We start from the raw sequence: 23,792 nt of genomic DNA on the forward strand, positions 1-23,792 counted from the left end.
GGTTTTGCAGTTACAGTGTAAAAATGTAGCTTGATAGGAATCTTAAAGTCTGCTCTTCTATAACAAATCAAATGGTCCAAAAATTGACATTTCTATATATTCTATGGAAGATTTCCACCATTTTGTAGTACCCTTTCCTGGTTGCCTTGTCATTCTTCTCTACAACAGTAAGTAGCTGTGTGAAGAATCTAGGACCTCTTTCACAGTACTGATGATTCTTCACTAAACCTGCTTTTCTCCCTCTGTTTTTTTAATGCTCTGACTTTCATCAATTAATAGTAGTTAGAACATAAAACCAAAAACTGATGTTACAAAGCTTTATTTCTTTCAGAGAAACAGTTCAGGATATGATAGAAGTGGCCTCAGAAGAAATACTCATATGGGAAAATGTTAGTTTCTTTAAGCATGATCGCAGAAAGTAGAACACACAGTTTTATAACAGAGGCCTCATGGTTGGCTAAGGCCATGTTGACCTGTCCGCTTTTTTATGATTTTGTTCTCCTTCCTTGAAAAATTTATTGTAGAAGCACACATTAGTGGAGCTGGTAGACATTATCCTGTGTGTAAGTCTCTTGCACCATTTCTATAGTGCTAATACCTCGATTGATTTAACCAAGTTACTAGCATTTATTTATAGATGTCAGTTGTCTCTTTCTGACAGGTACCACTCAACAATGTTGTGATACTATTAATCACCTGAAGCGCATAATCAAGCATAAAGCACCTTCTCTGAACAAGGAAGGAAAACGACGAATACCACGGTCAGCAATTTGCCTTTTTTTTTTTTTTTTTGCTTTTTTAATACTGCATTTTAATTAACGACATATGTAGTTCCATTAAACACTTGGGATTCTGAACGAGGAATTCATCTTGCGATTGTTGCTGATGCAGTTCTCCTGATATGTCTGTTGAACCACTGGTGGGAAATGCTGGATGTGATACTAGAGGATCATGATGATCATTCTTTATTCCAGCATGGTGAGCTTGCTTCAATTTGGCCGGGATAGGCAGAAAAGCGAAGTTTATTTCCCTCACAGCAGTGTTTGTAACAACATTAGCACTGGTGCTACAAAGCACTTGGAGGAAACTCCTCCAAAGTCTTTCTTATTGCTGTTAAGCATTAGCAGAAGTAGGACGAGCTTCAACAGGATGATCAGCAGTTAAAGAAGGGTAGTGAAAAAGGTGGAAGAGCAAAGACTGGGTTCATCAGTCTGGATGAAGCTCTGAGTCACCTGGTCTGATTGCATAGCTGACCCTGCTTGGAGCAGGAGATTGGACTAGAGACCTCCTGAGGTCCGTTTTTACCTGAATTATAATGTGATCCTAAAGAAACAGGCAAGTGGAGTCTGAGAGTTAACTCACTGGTATGGCATTTGGGAAGTTAGGAGACTAGATAATTAGGGATGGGGAAAAACTGTGTTGGCTTATTTAAGCTTTAATCTCCATTTTTGTCTCTTTGAGTGTTTGAGAAGAGACCTAATTCTACTTTTTAAATTGTGGCCACAAAGACTATGCTCTGGAGATCCAAAGTAGAGTGAGGAGAAGGGAATGCAGTGCAAGACATGCTTGTAGAAGAGCTCTTCCTTGTAGTGCAGATGGGTTGCGGTTAGATGAATAAAAGTACATTCTTAATGCTCATGGAACATTTTGGTTTTTTCAACTGGAAGACTATGGCTTCTTGGTAGATGTCACAAGGACTGTTAATCCTTAATATTTTTGCACAGAGGATTTCCAGCTACTAAGTCAATGTGTCTTCTGGACCTTGTCATGTGGCTGTTAGCGCAATGTGGACGACCTCAGACAGAGTGCCGACACAAAGCCATGGAGCTCTTCTATGAATTTGTTCCTTTATTACCAGGTATTTTAAGTCACAATGCACTATTATATTTGCTTTCTAAATACTGTGCACACCTTCCCTCTATGTTTTCTATGCAAAGTATTAATTGCAAGAAAATTTATTTTTGAAGTAAATGTCTGTTCACTCAGTGCTGTTAAAGAGAAACTGAGTAGTTGCTCGTATTGGAAATTAAGTATTATGAGAAACTCAGGGTTTGTGGGCATAGAAGAGGGGTTTATTGTGAACTTCCTTCCAGCCAGGAAGGAGAACTTACAGGCCTAGAACAGCTATGAAGGCAGTATTTGCTGACTGGTAACTAGTGGGAGTGTCTCACAAATTGGCCTCTTCCTTGTGGGTAATTTAAGTAGTATGACCAAGGCTAGACCAGAACCAATACCTTCTCTGCTAGAAGATCCAGTTTAAAACACAAAGTTTGGGCATGTCAGTCCATTGGCCTCTAATTCCTTGCTAGTTTGAAATGTGTTTTTCCTAGAGAATTTATATTTCTGGTTTTATTTCTATCAGGAAACAAGTCTCCATCTTCTTGGCTGGCTGATGTTCTGAAAAACCGAGATATTTCTTTCCTCATTAACAAATTTGAAGGAGGTGGCAGCGATGCCAAAAGTCCATCTGGGATCCTTTCTCAGCCAACTCTCCATGGTATGCAGGAGCCCTTCAGTTTACAGACTGTCATGCGGTGGATGGATATGTTCTTAGCGGCACTGGACTGCTACAATACATTCTTTGAGCTGCGAATGATCAAACCTCATGAAATACTAGGTGAGTGATTAACTGTTGCATTAGGTTCATTCACGTCTGTTATGCAAAGCCCATCCGAGATGAGTTCCTGACTTGGACTTTAAGCTTTTTTCTTAAATGTAGAATTGATGAATTTTACAAACTCTCCCAAAGGTTGCAGTGACAGTTGTACTGGATGTTTTTCCATGAAGTACTACTTTGTTAATAGTGTATCTTGATATGTTTCCTTTTAGTCCTAGAAATATACCTTTGCATTTCTGTGTCTGTCATCCACTCACCAGCAACTTCTTTTACTCTATGTCACTTCAGAAATTATTCTGTATAGCTAATTTCCCTCTGGTGAGGAGAGCGATAGATTTTTTTTTTTTTAATTATTTTTTTTTAATCCTTCAAAGCCGTTTACCTGCTTTTTATTAATGTCTGGAGAGAGCTATCAGAAAGCAATGAAAGAAGTCCCCTTTTCCCATCAAGCCCTGTACATGTGTCCTGGACTGCCCCCAGTTCCATCCCACTTTGGTGGGGGAGGACTGTGAGCGAACATCTGTGTGGTAGTTTTAGCTGCCAGCCAGGTTAAACCACAACAACATGTTACTTTCTTCAGTTCCTGATGATTCAATTTCATCAGGTCCCAAGGCCTTGTATTTGAATTTTGATCAGGTGCATAGTAATACCTTATGTAGCCATTGGGTCTCTCAGAAAGTTTTTCTTTTAATTATTCATGCAGGTCTAAACAAAATGCTTTTTCTCACTGATAGTATTTCATATGTAGTTACTTCAGTCTTGTACAAGTTCTAGGTAGTCTGTCTGTCAGTGTCATCTCTGTCTTGGTTTAAAACAATACTGTGAGATCATTGTTGGATGCAGTTAGCATAGGGCTACATTATTCAGAACTAGGGATTTAAATTTTTTATCCTTTTTATTACACATGCCTAAATCATCATTATTAATAAGTGCTTGTAATGTTTAGTAAATAGAAAGCTACCCTCCACTGCCCGGAATGTTAATATTTGGAACTGGCATAGGACTTCCAGAAAATACCGGTGTGAGATGTGGTGACTTTCTAAGTTCGACTGTTTTCTTCCAAACACAAAATAATATATTTAAAAGTTGAGAGCTGCTGTATCATTTCAACTTAGTTTGGTTCTTCTCAGGTGTAAATGAAAGATCCTCGTTCTTGGAAGCTGTGCAGTTCTTCCTTGAAACTATTGCTTTACGTGATATCCACGCAGCAGAGCAATGCTTTGATTGCAGTTCAAAAGGCAGCATGTTCAGTCCACAAGAGAGAGATCTGTATAATTACAGCAAGTGTACAATTATAGTCCGAATCATGGAGTTTGTCACCATGATCCTGGAAACGTGCCAGCAGGATTTCTGGAAGGTAAGCACTGAAATCTGTAGTGGATAAAAGACACTAACTTTATATGTAGTTAAAGGTTTGTGTTTTCATTGTGAGGTTAGTTTGCTGGAGAATATCATCTTTAGTGGTGCTTTAATTGAAATTGATGACTAAGTGTCATAAACTGTTATGGTCTTCACATGTAACTGAAAAGAATTATATTGCACAGTTGAATTTTAGTAGTTGATGTCATTTTGATTAGAGGAATTAATATTTCTTGTATATTCCACTTGTATATTGACTATGAGATTGTTATTCTATATGGAGTACTTGCAATGGCTGTTTCCTGCATGACTCCTTATGGCCTTAAATGTGTGGAGGTGACAGCTGCTTAAAATACAGGAAGGCAGATTGTGGCAATTGTTTCTTGAATTAAGTATAAATATTCAAGTCTCTCCATTTGCCTAGCTTTGGTGCATTATAAACTGTATTTAATTCTATATAGTACCTATGAGTCTGTTACGAAACTTACACCACCAGGTTTAGTTCTGAGACTGTCACTGTCTCTTGTTTCAAGTTAATTTCTAATAGTGTGCACAGAGGTGTACATCTGGATTTCAAGGTGATTACAGGTGTATAATCAAGACTGACACAGGCCCATGTGGACATAAAAGATCTTATGTGTGGTTTGATGACATAGTATCTATCTTATATATATTTTTATAGACTTAATTTCTGTGTAATAGCACAATTGATTGACAGCCAGACATTTCATAGAGAAAGAGAATGTCAGTGAGAATAGTTACTGTTCCATGTTTTGTTTCATTTTAGATACAAGGACTAATGATAAGTTATGAAGAATAAAATAGGGAAATCTAAGTGGATTTTTAAATAAAGCTTTTATTTAATGTTTTATTCTTTCTAGCTACTTGAGAAGGAATTGCTTAATGCAAGCTTTATAGAGCTTCTGGTGATGACAGTGTGTGATCCATCACACGTAGGCTTTAACACTGCTGACGTGCAAGTCATGAAAAATCTGCCAGATATCTCAGTAAGACTCATGAAAGCTTTGATGAAGTCTCCCTATAAAGAATCTTTGACACTGTGCATAAAAAAGAGAATCACGCCACAGAGGTAAGTAGAGGCTTTCTGGTAAGCATGAATCCAGAACAAAAGCCACTACTCACCATGAGAAATGGAAAGTAAATAACGTTGTGTACAGTTGCATGTGGAGCTTCCCACCAATGTAATGATATTGCTTCTCTTTTCTCATTAGCCTTGAGGACCTTTGTTCTGTTGATCTGTTTAATTCAGATGCACGTTTTGATCAAGTTAGGCTTAGTGCTGTCCTTTCTGCCTGCAAGCAACTCCAGAAATCTGGCCTGCTTCATTCTGTTCTTCACAATCAGGTAATTGTTTATCTAGAAAATAGCAGTGAATATTTTTTATACAGAGCTTTTGCTCTGTTAAAGGCCAGTATGAAAACAGAACAGATCAGATGAAGTTGTGTAAAATGAGACCAACAGTGAAAAGCTGGTGTGAATAGGATCAGAAATAATTTTTTTATATTTATTCTACAAGTCTGAGTAGCGCAATACTGAGGTTTGAATGATCTTCATAATTATGTCTGTCTGTCTCCAATTTCCAGGGCCTGGAGGCAACCAGAATCTACCTAAAACTTCCTTTTAGTGAGCTTCTCAAGACTGAAAGCTCAAAAACTCAGGATTTACTATCCTATAAAGGAGGCATTTTTCTATAGTTTTTAAACAGAATATTCTAAGTGATGAGGGAAATCAGAAAAGGATTACATTCTGGCTGGCCAGAAGCAATATAGTGGGTCTGAGTTGCAGGAAAACAGGATGGAGAGCAGTTGGGGGGTGGGGATCTAGGATATATTACGCAAAAGAATTCTTTCTGTTAAGCTTCTGATTGTAGTCAATCTATTTTACTTTCGGCAATTGAAGGAAAACAGGCTATGCAACAGCCACAAGGACTGAGAGAATTTGTCTACTGGTGAGCAAGGCTATATTTAGCAAGTAACAAATTATTTAATTTCTGTGGGGTGTTTGCAATATATCCTCTACATCTAAACAAAAGCTAGAGCTGTGATTGTAGGATGGTGATATTCAAGGAGCTGCATGGTTTACCTTTCATGGCCCACCCATTCTGACTAAGCTGTTATGTTTATTTCTGTAGTAGTGTTGTTATCCGAAAAAAATAAGGAGGAGGATCAGAATCTTCTGAAGATTTTCAAATGACTATTAGTTTGTTCTGAACTTTGTACACAACAGGGTTGTCTGCTTAAAATTCTTGTTCCTCAGTTAGAAAGGTATCTTGTCATGGTATATTTGCATCGCTTTATAAGAAAATGAACTGGAGTTCAAGTGTTTTCATCAGCTATACAGATGGATTGGAAGGCCTTTGTGTTATTTTTTCAGCTTATATTAATTGTCACTTGTTTGTTTATTCCTGTAGGATGAAAGGCCTCATTTCTCAGTTGGCTCTAAGCTCCTTTCAGTTGTTTATAAAGGTATTGCACCTGGGGGTGAAAGGATATCTCTTCCATCGTTGGACATCAGCAGTAAGCGATTAGCTGATAGACTTCTGCAGCTAGCATTTGCTATTGATGACCAGGTAGGATACAGTTCTGCAGTTTTAATAATGAATCATCATTTAATACTCATCATCAATAGTCTTCTACCCATATTTTGCGTAGATGAGGCTGATGTTTTATTCATAATCCTACAGAGGAACTGTAAGGATTCTTTGGCTTAATTGAGTGACAGTTGTAGATACCAAGCATTTCAGTATTCTGTTTGTGCTTTGTTTTTGTGCTTTCTGGTAACATAAAAGAGTTTGGGATGGAAGTTTTAAAAAAATTCATATGCTTCTGTAAGAAATGAGTGAAACTTAATGTGCTTGAGATGACTGTCTCTATACCTTAATTTTCACAGTGTGAGGAGCTAGTAAGTCTGCTGTTGAACACAGTGGTGTTATCTGTGCCAATATCAGGAGCATCACAGAAGAACCTGATCAACTTCTGTCATGGACAGTATTTCTACAGCCTGTTCTCAGAAACAATCAATCAACAGCTGCTGAAAAACCTGGATGTGATCATAGTCCAGCTTATGGAATCATCTGTCAGCAATCCCCAAATGGTATGACATGACTTCTTTAAAAGGACAAAGTCAAATGGGAACGTTAGAAGGAACACTTTTTTTGTTGTTATAGGTGGATGTAACTGAGTGTGTAGTGGGGAAAAAGTGCATTTGGTTGCACTTCAGACAACATTACACTGATAGTTTGTTGGTTTTTTGTTTGGTTTTTTTTGTTGTCATGGCCTACTGGTGCCTATGGGCGCTACCTTCGTGATGTCTGGCAACCTGACATAACTTAGGGTGTCTGTCATGTCATGTCAAACTGACTGGAAAGTGCTTACCTGTTACCTATCCTGAAATCTATGAATGTCAGGATTTTTTTTTTGCATAGTACTTTAAATCAAGAATATCCTTTCAAAGCAAGTCTGATTGTTCCCATTTATTGTGCTTTGATTTTCATTGTAGAGTGAGTGGTCCCAGAACATGTGGTCTGGATTTGTTTTGGATAAAACTGACCTGGAAAATTAACTCCAACCACTAATGGGCTTTTAGTCCACAGGACTAGAGTAGAGCTAGATCGAAGTATTAAAAAGAGAGACAAACACATACACAACTCCCCTGTGATCCGAAATAAATACAGGGTAGATGCCATGTACTCAGTCTCAGCACCACTTGTTTTGCTCAACAGATTTTCTCCTTTTGGTCCACACTAATTAGTAACGTAGATCTCACCTTCAGGTCCACGAAGGAAGCGTGTTAGAATTAAGAAGCCTTCTTTTATTGCTTCTGACAAACAGAAGGATCAAAAAGAAAGATCAAAAGGCCACTTTACCTTTTGCTTAAAAAGATGCTTAGGAAAATAGATAATCCTGTCAAAAATAATTGGATCTTTTTTTAATCCAAGATGTTATGCTTAAAGGCGTTACTTCCAAGTAACGTTTTAAAACACTGGGAGCATAAATTTTTGTGATACCAGAAATCGTTTAATTTGATTGTAGAGAGATGCATACATGTTTTAAAAGGCTGGTTCTTGTGATGGCTTCATAGTGTTCCCTGTGCAGAGCATGTCACAATAGATTTGCTTTTACAAGTATCTCTGATAAATGATAGGCTACTAATTTACACTGTCTACATGTGGCAATAGTGTTAAAAGTCTTTACTTCATTAACGTAATTAAGGTAAATAGCGTAATTGGGTCAAACAAACACTTTTCTGTTGTCTGCTGTTGTTCTTTGCCTGACTTAAAACATATATTACGGATTACAGTTTGTAAGATATCTGTTCTTTAGTTTTATGCATTTGTGATCTACAGGAAGAAAAAATAAGGTTTATTTTACTGTACCCATCCAAATCTGGTGAAATCACAAGGTAGATAACATTAATCCAGTTTATTATGTGGTTGCCAACTATTCAAGAGGAGAATGCAGAGTTCAGGTTTGGAAGTCAGTGACCATTGGTTTTTGAAGAAAAGAGATTGGCATATACTTAGTTCCTATCTGGTATGCCATGGTTTATTTTTCTTTTCAAAATGTATGCAAATAAGTTAGCATATGTGCTATTTCTCCAATTTCTCAGCTTCACACTAACTAAAATTTTCAAGTATTGATCTTTAGAGTTGTTCAGGATTATCATTTATTTCTCCGTATTCACACAAAAGGTGTGGGAAGGAATTGCTACATTGTACTCTGAATGAAACAGGAGTAAATTGGATAGAAGTCTTTTTTTTGAAAAGTGTGTGCTTTTAATTTCCTGCAGAGAGACTCCTCCTGTATCCTTTTGAGATTTAAATCTAGCATTGCTATGTGAATCCAGTGAAGTGATCCTGTCATCCTTTCATTTGGGATGCAAGAATCTACCTGTTGCTTTTCCTTCCAGGTTGGTAGCATTTTGAACGGCATGTTAGATCAGAGCTTTAGGGAGCGTACTGTACGCAAGCAGCAAGGAGTGAAACTCGTTACAGCTGTACTAAGAAACTGGGAGAAACTGAACAGCTGGTGGGCCAAAGGTTCAGCTCCCGAGAGCAAAATGGCAGTCTTGACCTTGCTGGCAAAAGTTCTGCAGGTATGTGTTGCTTTATAAAATCCAGGTAACTTTTCTAATTCTGTTGGAATTGTATCTTGTTTTAAAGAAATGCTATTTTATTCTGATGTTTTATGTTTGGAAAAAAAAAAGTTGGGGAATATCAGAATCTGATTATTTTATTTTTATTTGCAAAGTACAAAAATATTTAGACAGGCAGAAATTACTAGATTTTGCTCTTCTGCTCCCTGCCTGCCTCCCTGCTCCCCCCCACCTTTTTTTTTGTTTTTAAATACTGTCCTGGTTTAGCTGCCTCTTTTCTGTCTGGAGAATAGCTACAAGTGCAGAGATTAAATTTTGAAACTCAGCAGCCTCTCATAACGTTCTTGATCATGCTGGAATCCAGAAAGTCACAATAGAGGAGTTCTACCTGTATCAACAGACTGCAGAAAGATCTTTATTTCAAAGACCTTTAATTTCTGTTACTTTGGGGCTCCAGTCTTTTTTTTTTTTTTCTTCTTTTTTTCTCTATTTTGAAAACATAATGTATCTACTTATCCTACTGGGTATTTTTAGGAACTTGTAAAAGTAGCTGTACGCAAATATACATAAAGATCACTTATTGAGAATTTTTTTCTTTTTTATAATTAATTACTTAAAACTTGAATTGTTTTAAAGGTATGTGTTAGGACACAGAATGTGAGCTGTATTGCTGTATTAGCTGGCAGTGAGGTGACCAGTAGGAAATCTGGCTTTGAGAGGGAGCTTAATATTTTTTTGAACTGGAAAATATCCAACATTTTGATTTTGTTTGTACTGTGTAGGAGCTTTTAGAATTCTTTTTGATAGTCCTTTTAAAACCAAAATCACTCTGTATGTGCTTTCTGTTAATTCAGTGTATTTTTGGAAATAAACAATTCTATAGCTCATGGGGTTTTTATTGTTCATTAATACAATGATATCTTTGACTCATTTAAAAAAAAAACCCTAATTTTTTTTATTTCTTCTGTCATTCCAGATAGACTCTTCAGTTTCTTTCAATACCAGTCATGAAGCCTTTACAGCTGTTTTTAATACCTATACCAGTCTACTCATTGATCAGAATTTAGGCTTAAATCTTAAGGTAAATTCCTCACTTCAGTGGCTTCCCTGCCCTCCCCAGATTAGAATGTTAGTCATTCATGAAATTCCCTGTTACTGGGCTTAAATTTTGCCTTAGTTTGCACAGTAACATGGACACCACTTCTGGTTTTTATCCTCCTGTTCAACATCCTAAAAATTGTAAATCATTCTTTTTGTTCTTCAGATAGAAGGCAATATCACAGGTGTCATATTTTGTTTTTAGGTAGGTGCTCAGTGCTCTTTTTTTTTTTTCTTCCTTTTCCTTGCCCAGATGAAAGGCAAGGAAAAAATTTACTGTCAGTTGCAAATTGTTTAGAACTCTGAAGTGTTCATTTGAGAAATGACAGCTAATCAGGCTTTTAGCAAGGAGTGGCATTTCCTGCAGGTTAAATTACAAACGTCTGCCATGATTTTAATGTCCATGTCTGCAAGTATGAGACTGGTACTAATGTATTAACTGCTATATGTGGCTTGGTCAAGAGGGGGAGATAAAGTACTGCATTCTGAAAGTGGAAGTTAGAAAAGATTCTGGAGCATAAGGTTTGGACTAGAAGATTAAAAATGTTGTACTTACGAAATATCTTTGCGTAGTTGCTGCTCTGCCAGCCTACCTTTAGCTAGATGGAGTTTTGTACTTGCCTGTGCATGCAAAGTAAATAAAGTTTGGCATCTTCCTTTAGCTGGCAGGTGGTGCATTAAATCAATGACACGTGTGACAATGGATGCTTGCTTAAAAGGCCAGTGAAGTCTTATTCATAGCCATGTCAGCCATGAGATATTAATTAGCTTTTAACTCTCACTCAGCAGTGACCAAAGTTGTTTTCTGAACTAGCACCTGGAAGATGAGCAGCTACATAACGTATCTTTATCAGTATGCCGAGCCATTGAAGCAGTAAGCACAGCCACTGCAGCTATTTTGTGGTCCTGTTCAGCTTTTTAGGATGAAACTGCATTGTGCTTTTTCCTTCAGGGCCAAGCAGTGATAATTCTACCCTTCTTCACTAATTTGACTGGAGAAAAACTTAATGACCTTAAGAATGCTCTTGATGAACTGGTAGCTTTCAATTTTCCCATGAGGTCTGATGAGTTTCCTAAAGGAACTTTGAAGCACAATAACTATGTAGACTGCACTAAGAAGGTCAGTGTTTTTAACAAATATGGAATTGGAATCCTAAGTGAACTGTGTCTAGAAACAATGTTTCACGGGATCTGGAATTAAAGAGAGACTCTCAGTTCACATAAGGAAATCAGCTTTTCTGTTTCTGAGTTATGTCTTTATCCAGAAGTCTAATGTACAGATACACATTAAATAAATATATCCTTTCATGCATCTGCTTCTGATCAGTACTGAAAAATAATTACATAATTAGATTGAATTTGATCCAGTGTGGCTCCTTATGTTATGCAGTACTTCTTTTCAGTTTTTAGATGCATTAGAATTGTCTCAGAGTCCAATGTTGTTGCAGTTGATGACAGAAGTTCTCTGTAGGGACCACAGACATTTCATGGAGGACTTATTTCAAGCCAGCTTCAAAAGAATTTCGAGAAGGTGAGTTTAGTCTATTGGATTTTGCTCTTGTTCTCATTGAATTTTGGCGAAGCAAATGTGCTTCTCTATTATGTTGTCCTTGTAATAGTGATGATTTACACCATAAAGTTTTATATAATATTTTTAATTCAGATTCTGCTTTTGTCTTCACGTTCCCAAAATATTTCTGAAGTGCGAACAAGTGGCACCAACTTCCAGATGACAGTTCCAATGCCTGAGCAAATTTTGTAAATCCTGCTGTAAATTAGCTTGTTCTGGCAGAATTCAGTTGAAGATAGTAATTGTTTGTGATACCTATATTTGCTATTCCTGTATAACCACACGATCACTTAAGTAAATAGCTCTTAAACTGATAGTGAATTACTTTGTTCAACCCCTTTGAAAATACAACAGCACATTTATTTAATTGAATGTTTCCAGGGTGGTAAATTGTGAACACAGTCATGCTCTGATTGCACAGAAATTATCTTTGGTCTCTTCCAAACCAAATATTCCAATTCATGATGGGCTATTAAGTAGTGACTGTTTTGGAGCATGTAGTTTCCTGGACAAAGTAATTCACCTTATGTCCAAATCCCATTTTTAAAAATTTTGGCTTTTATAAAAGTATTCAGAACAACAGTTCATCTGGCAGTCAAACACTTGATAGGCCACAGAAGGACCTCATAACAGTGTTGTCTCCTTTTTTTCCTTCTTGTTTGCATCCATTCTTGACATGTACGAGATAAATTTTTTTTTAGGTTGTTCACCGAAAAGGAACTAAGAAAGTTAATGATTGCTTTTGGATTAATCTAACAAAGATATACAGACTAGTTTACCATCTATTGCCGAGTAAGAAGCTGAGACTTTCTTTGGAGAGCTCCACAATAAGTGGCAATTCAACCTGATCTTGCATGTCTTGTAGGATGATAACCCAAGAGGGTATGAATGCAGACAATAAAAATTTTAAATGTCACAGGAGTTTGAGACATAAATGGAGTCTGGGCAAAGTTTTCATCTTGAGATTTCCATCTTGTTTAGGAGCACCACTGACAAACAAGTGATACTGTTGGACACTGTTCACAAAATGTTCCAGAGTGAAGTCCTCCTTTCAAATGCTACTCGTCAAGCATTTATGGATCGCTCCCTCCTGACCCTCTTGTGGCACTGCAGCTTGGATGCACTGAGAGAATTCTTTGGCAAGATTATAGTACAGGCTATGGATACACTTAACTCCAGGTTTACAAAGGTATGAATTACTTTTTTTAGGATGGGGAATGTCTAATAAAATGTTGGTGTTGGTATGTACATTTTGCTTAACTTTGAGTGAAACACTAATTGAAACCATTTGCTTTGCAGTTTTCTGTATCTCGGAGCAGAAGTTTATGCCAATTACATAGTCTAATTATTACCAAGAAACTTTTATTTATTCCCCAAAACACTGTTCCTTTGAAGTTAATGTATGTTTGCATATCTACTGTGTGTAAAAATTGAAGTTGGAATGTTATCAATATATATCTAGAAGGGGCCCGAAGTTCTGTCAAAAGCAAAAACCCATTCTAACTTTGAAATATAGAAGTTGTATAAAACGGTAGCCTGTTACTACATTGTAGGAGACAGGTAGTCAACCTTTGTAATGAAAGCTCTTAAATTAGGTGCCTTATTTCTAGAGAAAGAAATACACCTTCTAATCATTGCAAAGATCCTTCAGCAATGAATTGGGAGCACAAATCTTCCTTTCTCTATTTACAGCCAATCCTCCAATTTAGAGTATAGTTACATGCAATGATTTTGTTGTCAGTGGAGGTCTCTCCTCTTGCTGTAGTTCTTCGCTCCCATGGTTTTGCAGATGCAGCTGTTCCAAGGCAGCAGGACAAACAAGATGCTGAAATGATCCAAATTTAGTAATAGTTATTAAAAACAAAATGCTAAACCCAAGACTTATGTAGTGTCACCCCCACCATGTTTCTGTTGTTGTAAATGTTGGCACGAAAGTGAGGTGCATAAAGAATCTTGTGAATGATACCCAGTATGGTGACAGGTATGTATGTTTTCCTTACAAATGTCAAGAGTCTGAGCCGTTACTTGGTATTCTGCTTATTTAACTCCAATATCACTATAATGATTTAGGCCAATTGTACTTAAGACAGCTCACCTGATAAAGAGCACGTCAACATGGTTTTAATAACTGTATTACACAGGAACTTGGGATCTTCCAGTCTTTTATTATCAGCAGCTCTTTTCTTCTAGAAGGCAGAAGTAAGCTGAAGGCTGTTTAGTAGAAAGTAGAGTAACTGTGGAGCTAGTTACGAAGGGCAGGATCCAGGAAATCTCTTTCTGAGGTTTTGCTTGTTTGTTTCCAGTCCAATGAATACACTTTTGATACACAAGTTACCAAAAAAATGGGGTATTACAAGCTGCTAGAAGTGATGTATGTGCGTCTTTCAAAAGAGGATGTTTACTCCAAGGACTCTAAAATTAACCAAGCTTACCGTGGCTCCATGAGTGTAGAAGGAAATGAACTTACCAAGACACTAATAAAGTAAGACTTATTATTTCTTTTATTTCCTTGTAATTTTTAATTAGGTTTTGGGCAGATACACTTTTTAAGTATGCCGTATAAAGCAGAAGATTGATTTGTTCAAGGGTAAATGTAATCTGTGATGTAGCTTTTGATTTTTAAATAGAATACACAATATTGAATTTGCATTGATAGAATGATCTCTAGCGTAGACTACAATCCTATGTCAGGATAACTTTTGCCTCCTGTTTTTGCCATTTTTTTTCCTATTTGTTAAGCTTGTGCTTTTATATTTGCTTTTCAGTGTGATTCTTGGCCTTTAATTTGGGTTTTCATCATTTCAGTATACTTATGCTTTTATGTAGAATATGGTTCTGTGTTGTAAGATAGGTATTTATATGATTAATGAGAAGATGGGATGGATTTTCATTTACATTTCATAATACAGCAGCACACTCAGTAAGTATAATTTGGTTTAATCACTACTGCAGAGGGGCACAAAAGACAAACACTGAATATATATGCTAATTCATATTATTTAGTTTGTTTGATATTCTGAAAAAAAATATGCCTGAATTGCTGTTCATTTTTTGTTTTGTTTTATTTTACAATACTATGTTCTATGATGACTTTAAAGAATTTCTTGACTATGATTTGCAGAAGATCTATAAATGGCTATGGGCAGAAGACTTATAAAAATTGCATCTAAATTGGTTTTCTCTGGCTAATCTGTAGGATAGCTTAGCGTGCCTGTCCATTCAGAATTTCTTGGGAAAGGACCATGAGAGAGATTTATGCATGCTTTGAAACATATCGCCATCTTATCTGAAAATGGCCTATCATCATACTGTTGACATTAAGGACTGCTGTGTAAATACTTGGGGAAGTTGGCTTTGTCATTGCTGAATGGTTCCATTTTAGCACAGTGTACCTGCAGAGAACTTGAATAAGTCTGATTTAATGCTTATACTGCTATAATAATAAAGACTGCTTGAAATTCTGATGATTGACTGGTCTCTGATTGGGACCTTTCCTGTGCTTCTTAAAGAAAGACTTTTGATGGTGTTTTCTTGCCTTTTTGTATTTTAAGGTCGTGCTATGATGCATTTACAGAAAACATGGCAGGAGAGACTCAGCTGTTGGAGAAGAGGAGACAGTATCACTGTGCAGCATATAATTGTGCTATTGCTGTTATCAGTTGTGTCTTCACTGAAAGTAAATTTTATCAAGGCTTTCTTTTTACAGAAAAATCAGAAAAGGTGAGAAGCTGTTGTTGCTGTTAGAAGGCTTCCAGAGCATGAGACACAGAGTGATTTTACCTAATTGCAGTAAATCAAAGAATTGAACCCGAATGATATGCAGGTATATTAACAAACTACCCAGTGAGGCAGTAGGAGTCATAGCTGACTTTCTTGCATCCTTCCTGCAATTTGAATTGCTGAAGAAGGTTTTACCGTCTGTTTGGGAATGGGTAAAGTAGTGATACACTTACCCTGTTTTTCCCTCTACACTCAATCAATTTTCTAAAATATAAGAATAAAACCTATTGTTTAAGTTCTCCAGTGCTTGGAATATATTTGAATAAGAGATGCCATCTTTACAGTGCACATTGTCTGTGCTGTGAATACTTGAGTAGTTGAATAGCAAAATTTTCTTAAAAGTATTGGTCTAGAAGAGAAAACATGCCATATTTTCCATATTGTACGTTGATCTGTTGTTTTCTAAGAAGAAATCTTAAACATTGATCTGTTGTTTTTTAAGAGAAAAAAGGAGCCTACAAGAAAGCTTGTGGCTTGTAGGAGAGGGACTTTTTACAGGGCATGTGGTGATAGGACAAGGGGTAATGGCTTTAAACTGAAAGAGGGTAGATTTAGATTAGATATAAGGAAAAAATTCTTCACTGTGAGGGTGGTGAGGCACTGGAACAGGTTACGCAGAGAAGTTATGGATGCCCCCTCCCTGGAAGTGTTCAAGGCCAGGTTGGATGGGGCTTTGGGCAACCTGGTCTAGTGGAGGGTGTCCCTGCCCATGGCAGGGGGGGTGGAACTAGAGAATCTTTAAGGTCCCTTCAAATGAAATTATTCCATGATAAAATATGTTCAGAGCAATTGTTATTGTGTGCAGCATTATAAATTTGTATTTCCAAACATGCTTCGGTTTGCAGAACTTGCTGATTTTTGAAAATTTGATAGACCTGAAGCGTCAGTATACATTTCCTGTAGAAATTGAGGTGAGTGGAATTTCTGGGCTTTAGTGTTGCTAAGTGAAAAATGAGTATCGCTTTAACACGGTGTAGTCACTGTAGACCAGGTCAGTGCTCACATACAGAGAAAGAGGAATCTGTAGTGCATAAAAAATTGAGTACTCCTCTAATGCTTTAAAATACATTTTTCTGAGAGAAATCCATATTTGAAATTTAGAACACACCTGCAGTGCACATAACTTTCATATACGTTTTAGCACACTTACTCTGGTAATGAATGGCTGTAAGAGTAATTTAGCTGTTGTTCTGTAGCATTAATTATAATCATTTACAAAATGGGATTTCCATTCATGTTAAATGGTTTTGATAATTTTTGGCAGCTCCGTAAATAAATAATTGTAAATAAACTATAAATTAAAAATAATTACTTTTCAAACTTTATTTCTTGCTGTTTAGGTGCCTCTGGAAAGGAAGAAGCGGTACATTGCTATTAGAAAGGAGGCCAGGGATGCAGGGAATAGCGATCAGGGTATGAAAGTCATTTATGACTGAAAAAAGTGCCTTGTTACCTTTCATACAGTGTTCATTGATGTCTTGCTAATTGACTTCTACAGTAGCAGGAACAAATAAAAGCATTCAATGTACTTCATCTAATGACCAATTCCCACCCACACTCAAGGTTAGTGGCCAATAAAGTCTTATTTCTTGTAATTACCTTGATTAATGGTCTATTCTTTTTCCTATTTAGGTGAACCCAAGTATTTAGCTTCTGCATCATACATGATGGATAGCAGTTTGAGTGAGGAAATGAGTCAGTTTGATTTTTCTACTGGAGTCCAAGGTTTTTCTTATAGCTCCCAAGATGTTACAGCTAGCAGCACTCGTTTCAGAAGAAAGGTAATTTACTGACTGACGTGCTGTGAGAAAGAAAACTTTTATGCTTTCTAGCAATTGTATACATTTATCAGGGCTGAGAAATTTCTAGTCTCCTATATTTGTTCTATGTGACTGAGAATGGGTTCCCCCAGAAGATGAGGGAGGGGACCTGAGCAGTGTTCTGTTGGTCATTTTTCTTCTTCCCTCTCTCTACTGCCTACAGCTGGAGAAAAGCAATGCCCTACTTTGGGTTTATAAAGTTGAGTAATGTGAGTGAAGTCCAGCCTGAGTTGTAAAAAGGTGGCTTGTAACTTTGTGTGCACTCAGAAGGATTCTGTGATGGTTGTCTTTTGCTGTTAGGCACGTGGTTTCCTCATTTCCCTCTTCTTGGTCTTTGAAGGCACTTGACCAACCTGGTTGTATCAAATGCATGGAATAAATGATTGAACACTTTATTATTTCTGTATATCTGTTGTGGCACCTTGTATTTAACTGTTGGTCTTGGAAGAACAGCATTTAATATCTTCCAAGACTTGAAGTTGTGTTCCTTCTGCAGTCAAGAGATGTCTCATCAACAGTAATACTGATAGGATTTTGCTATAAAACAAAAAAAGCTTGTCAAAATAACTGTTAACATTGGTAAGGATAAACTGTTTCCATGTTTTGGAGCAAGGAAGTGTTTTAGCTGCAGTGAAGGTAGCCAGAAATGTACTTTCTATCTGTTTTGTGTAGTAAAGTTGTAATTTCTAACGGTAAACAATTTTCTTTTGTGATTTACTCTGTGTACCAAGAGAAAGCTGCTGTGGTTGCTCGTCAGTGTGAAACAACACATCCATAAAAATAGGGCTTTCCCCTTGTGGAAGATGTTAACACATTCTTTCAGCTATGAAATGAAATAATTTCTCTGAGGTTCAGCTAACTCTTCCTGCTTCCAGCAGTTGCCACACCTATCCTGGCAGATAGTAAAGTCAGAGTAACATGAAGTTGATGTCTGTTGGTACAGAAAGTAAAAGATGTACACAGCTGGTACATATATTTGGGAGGTGTCTGTTTGAACAACGCATTTGATGTATTCGCTGTTATACAGTGAGTGTATAGTCAAATCTGTAAACACAGATAAGATCAGAATGACTCATGCCATTATCATGATTTAAAAGAAAATACAGTACAGGTATTAATCATAGTAACACTTTTTTTCAGGAGCCCACAGAATACGTGGTTTTAAATGATGAAATGGAACTGGAGATGGACGAACTCAACCAACATGAATGTATGGTTTCTATGACCACTGTGATTAAACATATGCAGAGGAACGGGATCACACCCAAAGTGGAGGAGGCCAGTATTAACCAAAAAGTTGGCATTTTTTCACTAACTATACCAGGAAAAGGGAGTCAGGATTTAATTCCTTCATTTACTGCTTTTCTTGGTTGAAATATATTGAGAACTGTGTGGCTCAAGCTGGGGGCTTTTTGCCTTGGTAAGCCTGTTTGGTCCAAGAAGTGAGTTGATTTTTGCTCACCTTTTTTAAATTTCAGGGGACAGTTCCAGTAGATCTTCCTCTTTGGATGAAATTTCTGCATGGCAAATTAGGAAACACATCAGTACCACTAAATATTCGCCTCTTCATAGCAAAACTTATTGTTAATACTGAGGATGTGAGTAATTTTTTGTCATTTTTTTTCTGTTAACGTAACAGGTTATATTATAATATCAACTGGGTAGTTCTTGTGGGGTAAAATATTTCATCAGCTGGGACTTTTGGGGGATTCAAATCGAGTCGTTTGCTGTGATAAAAGGGAGTGTGTTCATAGGTCAAAATTCCAGATACTGCCAGTATTTTGAATGTGATATAAATACTTTTTCTCCCAAACTCTACTTCTATAAGTAGAGGATGTCCACAATATGTGTCTTCTGTAAACTGTAAGTAATTGATTCATTGATACTAGGCGAGAGGTATGGCTGATTGATTGCCATCTTTGTAGGAGCGAATATAATGGGTTTTTTAATGGTCACGGATGAGTCTTACGGAAACCTTTTGAGCTTAATGATGTTCATGTTGCACAGAGATACTAAGATAACATACTGTGTCTTTGCCTGAGAAGAAACGTTTTCTAAGTCTCATTCTTGGGTAAAACATTCTCGTCCTATTTCATACAGTCATTGTAAAGTATAATGTCTCTGTCTGAAATATTCCAAATGCAAAATACAAAAATGCTGAATTTCTGAATTAATTCAAGAAGCTTTATACACGCTTAATGCTACTTTCTTAGCAAAGCTGCCTGAAGTGGAAGGGCAGATGAATGGCATGTTCTTTCAAATCCTTTAGGAACAGGTTTTCTGCATGAGAGCCACATTATGTGGACCCTAGTGAAATAATTACCTTTATGTGAATGTTTGGTTAAACGTTTCTAAGCAGAAGTGAGGAATGTAGTTATGGGTACTTTTTATTTTAAAGTTGTTTTAAAAATTATGTGGTTGTTGCTTTAGAGGTTAAGCAGAGTGATAGGAGGTTGATTAGCAGTCTTACCTGTAATGATTATTGAACAACAGGTTATTGATTAGTTGGATAATTTGTACTTGATCACTGATTCTCCCGTTTTCCGTAGGTTTTTCGACCTTACGCAAAGCAGTGGCTTGGTCCATTGCTGCAGCTTGTTGTTTCTGGGAATAATGGAGGTGAAGGGATTCATTACATGGTAGTGGAAATAGTAGTTACTATCCTTTCATGGACAAGTGTAACCACTCCCAAAGTAAGAAAATGTCAAATTCATTTTTATTATTATTGCAACTATTTAGTAAGGAATGAGTGAGTTTGTTATTATGCACTTATAATAATTTTCTACATCAGTCCACTGTTTCTTTTAGTAACTAACTTCAAAAATAGCTTATTTGCTTGCTTTCATAAAACAATATCTGTTTTCATGTTGGAGTCACTATGTTTATTTTTGCTCCTGTTCATTGTAGGGGAATATTAAGGATGAGATTTTAGCTAACAGATTGCTTGAATTCTTGATGAAGAATGCCTTTCACCAAAAAAGAGCTGTGTTCAGACACAATCTGGAAATCATAAAGACAGTTATAGAGTGTTGGAAGAACTGTCTCTCCATACCTTACAGGTAAACATTTAGACAGTTGCTTTCTTTTAAGAATATTTCAAGAATATAAGTGAACACTGTCAAAGGAGACGAAAAGGTAAATTCAGCTGCAATAGTAAAGTTTTTATCCCTGGAGCTGACAGTAGAACTTCAGAACTGAACTCTCCAAAGGTTGTAACTTAATTTGCAAAACAAGGAGAGACAGAGGGAAAACATGTAGAGGATTATGACAGCAACAAGAAAAGCAGGAGTAATCTCTGCAAAGACTTATGTTTTATTTGAAATTTTGGGTATTATCACTGAATATTGGTGTGCTCTTAGTAAGACTTCTGTGATCTGAACTTGTTGCAGAGAATTTGTGTGGGCTTGTAATCTCTTTTTAGACTTCCCCACCTCCCTCCAAAGATTTCTTCATTGGAGTTAAGTACTTCTTTACTTCTTTCAGAATATATCCTTTCTACTGGTTTTGGTAGGAGTGTATATGTGTGTATACATACTTTCTGTTGGTTTTTGTGGGGTTGTATGTATATATATATCTGTATATATGCAGAGAGTGATTTATGGTGTGTATATTTTGGGGTTTTCATGTATATCATTACTTTTATGTTTTTATCCAACAGTTTAATATTTGAGAAGTTTTCTAGTGGAGACCCTGATACAAAGGACAATTCAGTGGGAATTCAGCTGCTGGGAATTGTTCTTGCTAACAATTTACCTCCCTTTGATTCAAAGTGTGAAATAGATCGTGTCAGGTGAGAAATGCAGCTTTGTGGTGAATGATTTTGGTAAAAGCTTAAAAAGAGAGCAAGTCTAACTTGTCAGCATGAAGGATGGGAGCTGGATTGCTCATTTATTGGAATCGTTTGTCCCATCAACCCTTTGCTATTGTCTGTCAGATGTAATGCTTTTCTAGCTGCAAACTGCAGACCACATTTGTTTTGGAAAACATATAGAAGGATGTAAGCTTCTTTACAGTGGGCCCCAGGGTTGCAGTTTCATGGGAATTAGCAGAGTCAGGAATTGCCAAAGCAGGGATTCGAGACACTGCAGGTGGAAAATCCATGTTGTGCTGTGTATCCGACTCTTCTAAAAGCAATCTCACTGTTCCCCTAGGCAGCTCAGGTGAGTTTTTTGTTTCAGTTTAAAATTGGATGCTGGAGTAGTGGCTTACACCAGATCTACCTTTTGTGTTAGGTATTTTCAGGCTTTGACCATCAACATGAGCTTATTAAAGTATAAAGAAGTTTATGCAGCTGCAGCAGAAGTGTTGGGACTTGCTCTTCGGTACATTGCTGAGAGAGAAAATGTAAGTGAACTGTACTGTGTGTTTGATCATTCCTGTCTTAATTCTATGTAGATCTTTTATATGACTACTCAATTCAGCTCCAAAAATGAATGTCTTTAAAACTGAACAGTCTTTGTCCAACAGATCGAGTTCAATGTTTAGGCAATTAACTCAGGAGGAAAAGAATTTGAGAGCAGACTAAGTGCAGAGTTTTTGCCCTGCTCTTTTGGATGGAAAGAGAATGGTCTCTTTCTGAGGCTTTGTTCAGCTTTTGCCAACCATCAATGCTGGCACGGTACACTTAGAACTGAGGGGGAGATTTGGGACTACCTTTGGATATCTGTATCTCAGGATGTTTAATAACTTGCAAGTTTTGACGTAAAATTTAAAGGTATTGTATTTAATTTTGAATCCAGTTATTTTCTAGGTAGTGGATAAGGTGAATGCAAAACTGTTACTCACCAAATCCTACAGTACTAGAATTAGGGGATGGTACTTGCTGATCACAGAAATCAGTCTGAGACAGATGCTGGAAGTACTTCTTTACACAATGGTTAGTAAACTTCTGGAATTTGTTGCCAGAAGCGATTGTAGAGATAAGTATCATCAGCAGGTTGAAAGAAAAATTAGGCATGAACAGGTTCTAAAAACAATAGACAACAATGTACACTCTAAGATCCCTAATCTAATGATGGATGCACGTTGAGTTGTATGAGAGAGAAGGAGGACAAAATGCAGCCATACTCATGTGCTCCCCCTAAGTATCCCCCTACAGCTGCTATTGGAGACAAAAATACCAAGATACTGGCTAGGTTGATTATTAGTCTGACCTTGTAAGTTATTCTTATTTCTTGCCCTACTATTCTTACTTCTTTCCCCACTTAATTGCATTCTGGTTGTTCTTTCCAGTTTGTAGAGCATATTTCATAAACTGAATTCCTGAATTCTTGTCTTTCCCGGTCTTCCAAGTTCCGTTATGAAGCAGTATTTTGAATAAATGAGCAAAGATGGTGCAAATATTTTATCTTATACGAGGCTTATTTCTTTGACATTAAGTGAAGATTGGTGATTATTTTTCACCTTTTCACTGAAAATGTCTTATTTTTCTACATTCATTACTTGGAAATCTGCCATACCGAATGAGAAGCTGCTACCTATTTATATAAGCATACTAAGCAACTTGTGTTTCAAAATTAAGGCATTGGTTCCAAACCAGTCAAAAGAACATAAATGTATTGTTTGAGCAGGCAACCATGTGTTTCAGCCAGGCATAGCTGTACAGCAGCCATGAAGCACCATAAATGTCAAGGTGAGGCAGATGAATCTTACCTAACGAAATGCACTGGAATCAAACAGTACAGCAGCAGAACTATGTGTCATTAAGGTGCTTAGCAGTTTCATGGCTATGCTTGTCTTACTGTCTTTCTCATTTTCAGGTACTTGAAGATCCAGTTTATGATTGTGTCGTAAGACAATTAAAACATCATCAGAACACCCAACAGGATAAGTTTATTCAATGCTTGAATAAAGTTGTTAAGAATTTTCCACCTCTTGCTGACAGGTATGTCATGATTTACATGATATGTTCATTGTAGATCTAGAGGAATAATAGAAAATAACTTGCTTTTCTTCATGGGTTTTGGTTATATCAAGGTTTATGAATGCAGTATTCTTTTTGATACCCAAACTTCATGGTGTGATGAAAACCTACTGTCTGGAAGTAATAATGTGCCGGGCGGAAGAAATACCTGATCTCCACTTGCATTTAAAGAGTAAAGACTTTATCCAGATCATGAATCACAGGTGAGTGGTCACGTGGTTACAAATGTGGATGAATAGTCTAAATGTCTTGATAACATTTTCTGTGCTGGCCATGACATTTTTACGTTCAGAAGTGTTTCTAATTCATGTTCATTTTTTGGTCACTGCTCTCCTAATTTGAGCTAATGGAATAAAGTATTAAGATGGTTAGCTCACTGTGAAAAACAAACAAAACCACCCTAAATAGCGTTAAGGTAAAACACCACAGAATGTGAATTTCTGTAGTATGTATTAGTTTAGTTATATTATTACTCTTAGGTTGAACTCAAAAGTATTTACCTAAAGCCCT

At 36.8% G+C, this 23,792-nt stretch overlaps 1 protein-coding gene across 5 annotated transcripts in view; it reads left to right on the plus strand.

The window, feature by feature from the left end:
• Positions 1-23,792, plus strand: part of PRKDC (protein kinase, DNA-activated, catalytic subunit) — an 89,499-nt gene that overhangs the window by 25,388 nt on the left and 40,319 nt on the right. For 4 of the 5 annotated variants that reach the window (XM_054815147.1, XM_054815149.1, XM_054815152.1 and 1 more), the window contains 26 exons: positions 662-761; positions 1,725-1,858; positions 2,363-2,617; positions 3,748-3,974; positions 4,858-5,066; positions 5,209-5,341; positions 6,408-6,566; positions 6,887-7,090; positions 8,906-9,091; positions 10,068-10,172; positions 11,142-11,309; positions 11,593-11,720; positions 12,741-12,948; positions 14,063-14,241; positions 15,311-15,479; positions 16,385-16,450; positions 16,880-16,952; positions 17,172-17,320; positions 18,500-18,637; positions 18,838-18,957; positions 19,909-20,052; positions 20,267-20,418; positions 21,018-21,149; positions 21,592-21,703; positions 23,119-23,243; positions 23,336-23,485. In XM_054815147.1, the coding sequence (XP_054671122.1) occupies positions 662-761; positions 1,725-1,858; positions 2,363-2,617; positions 3,748-3,974; positions 4,858-5,066; positions 5,209-5,341; positions 6,408-6,566; positions 6,887-7,090; positions 8,906-9,091; positions 10,068-10,172; positions 11,142-11,309; positions 11,593-11,720; positions 12,741-12,948; positions 14,063-14,241; positions 15,311-15,479; positions 16,385-16,450; positions 16,880-16,952; positions 17,172-17,320; positions 18,500-18,637; positions 18,838-18,957; positions 19,909-20,052; positions 20,267-20,418; positions 21,018-21,149; positions 21,592-21,703; positions 23,119-23,243; positions 23,336-23,485 (3,925 nt within the window). The remainder of the gene's footprint in view (positions 1-661; positions 762-1,724; positions 1,859-2,362; positions 2,618-3,747; positions 3,975-4,857; positions 5,067-5,208; positions 5,342-6,407; positions 6,567-6,886; positions 7,091-8,905; positions 9,092-10,067; positions 10,173-11,141; positions 11,310-11,592; positions 11,721-12,740; positions 12,949-14,062; positions 14,242-15,310; positions 15,480-16,384; positions 16,451-16,879; positions 16,953-17,171; positions 17,321-18,499; positions 18,638-18,837; positions 18,958-19,908; positions 20,053-20,266; positions 20,419-21,017; positions 21,150-21,591; positions 21,704-23,118; positions 23,244-23,335; positions 23,486-23,792) is intronic. The other variant, XM_054815148.1, reaches the window with a different exon arrangement.

The sequence above is a fragment of the Grus americana genome, chromosome 2 (assembly GCF_028858705.1).
Source record: "Grus americana isolate bGruAme1 chromosome 2, bGruAme1.mat, whole genome shotgun sequence".
Classification (NCBI taxonomy): Eukaryota; Metazoa; Chordata; class Aves; order Gruiformes; family Gruidae; genus Grus; species Grus americana.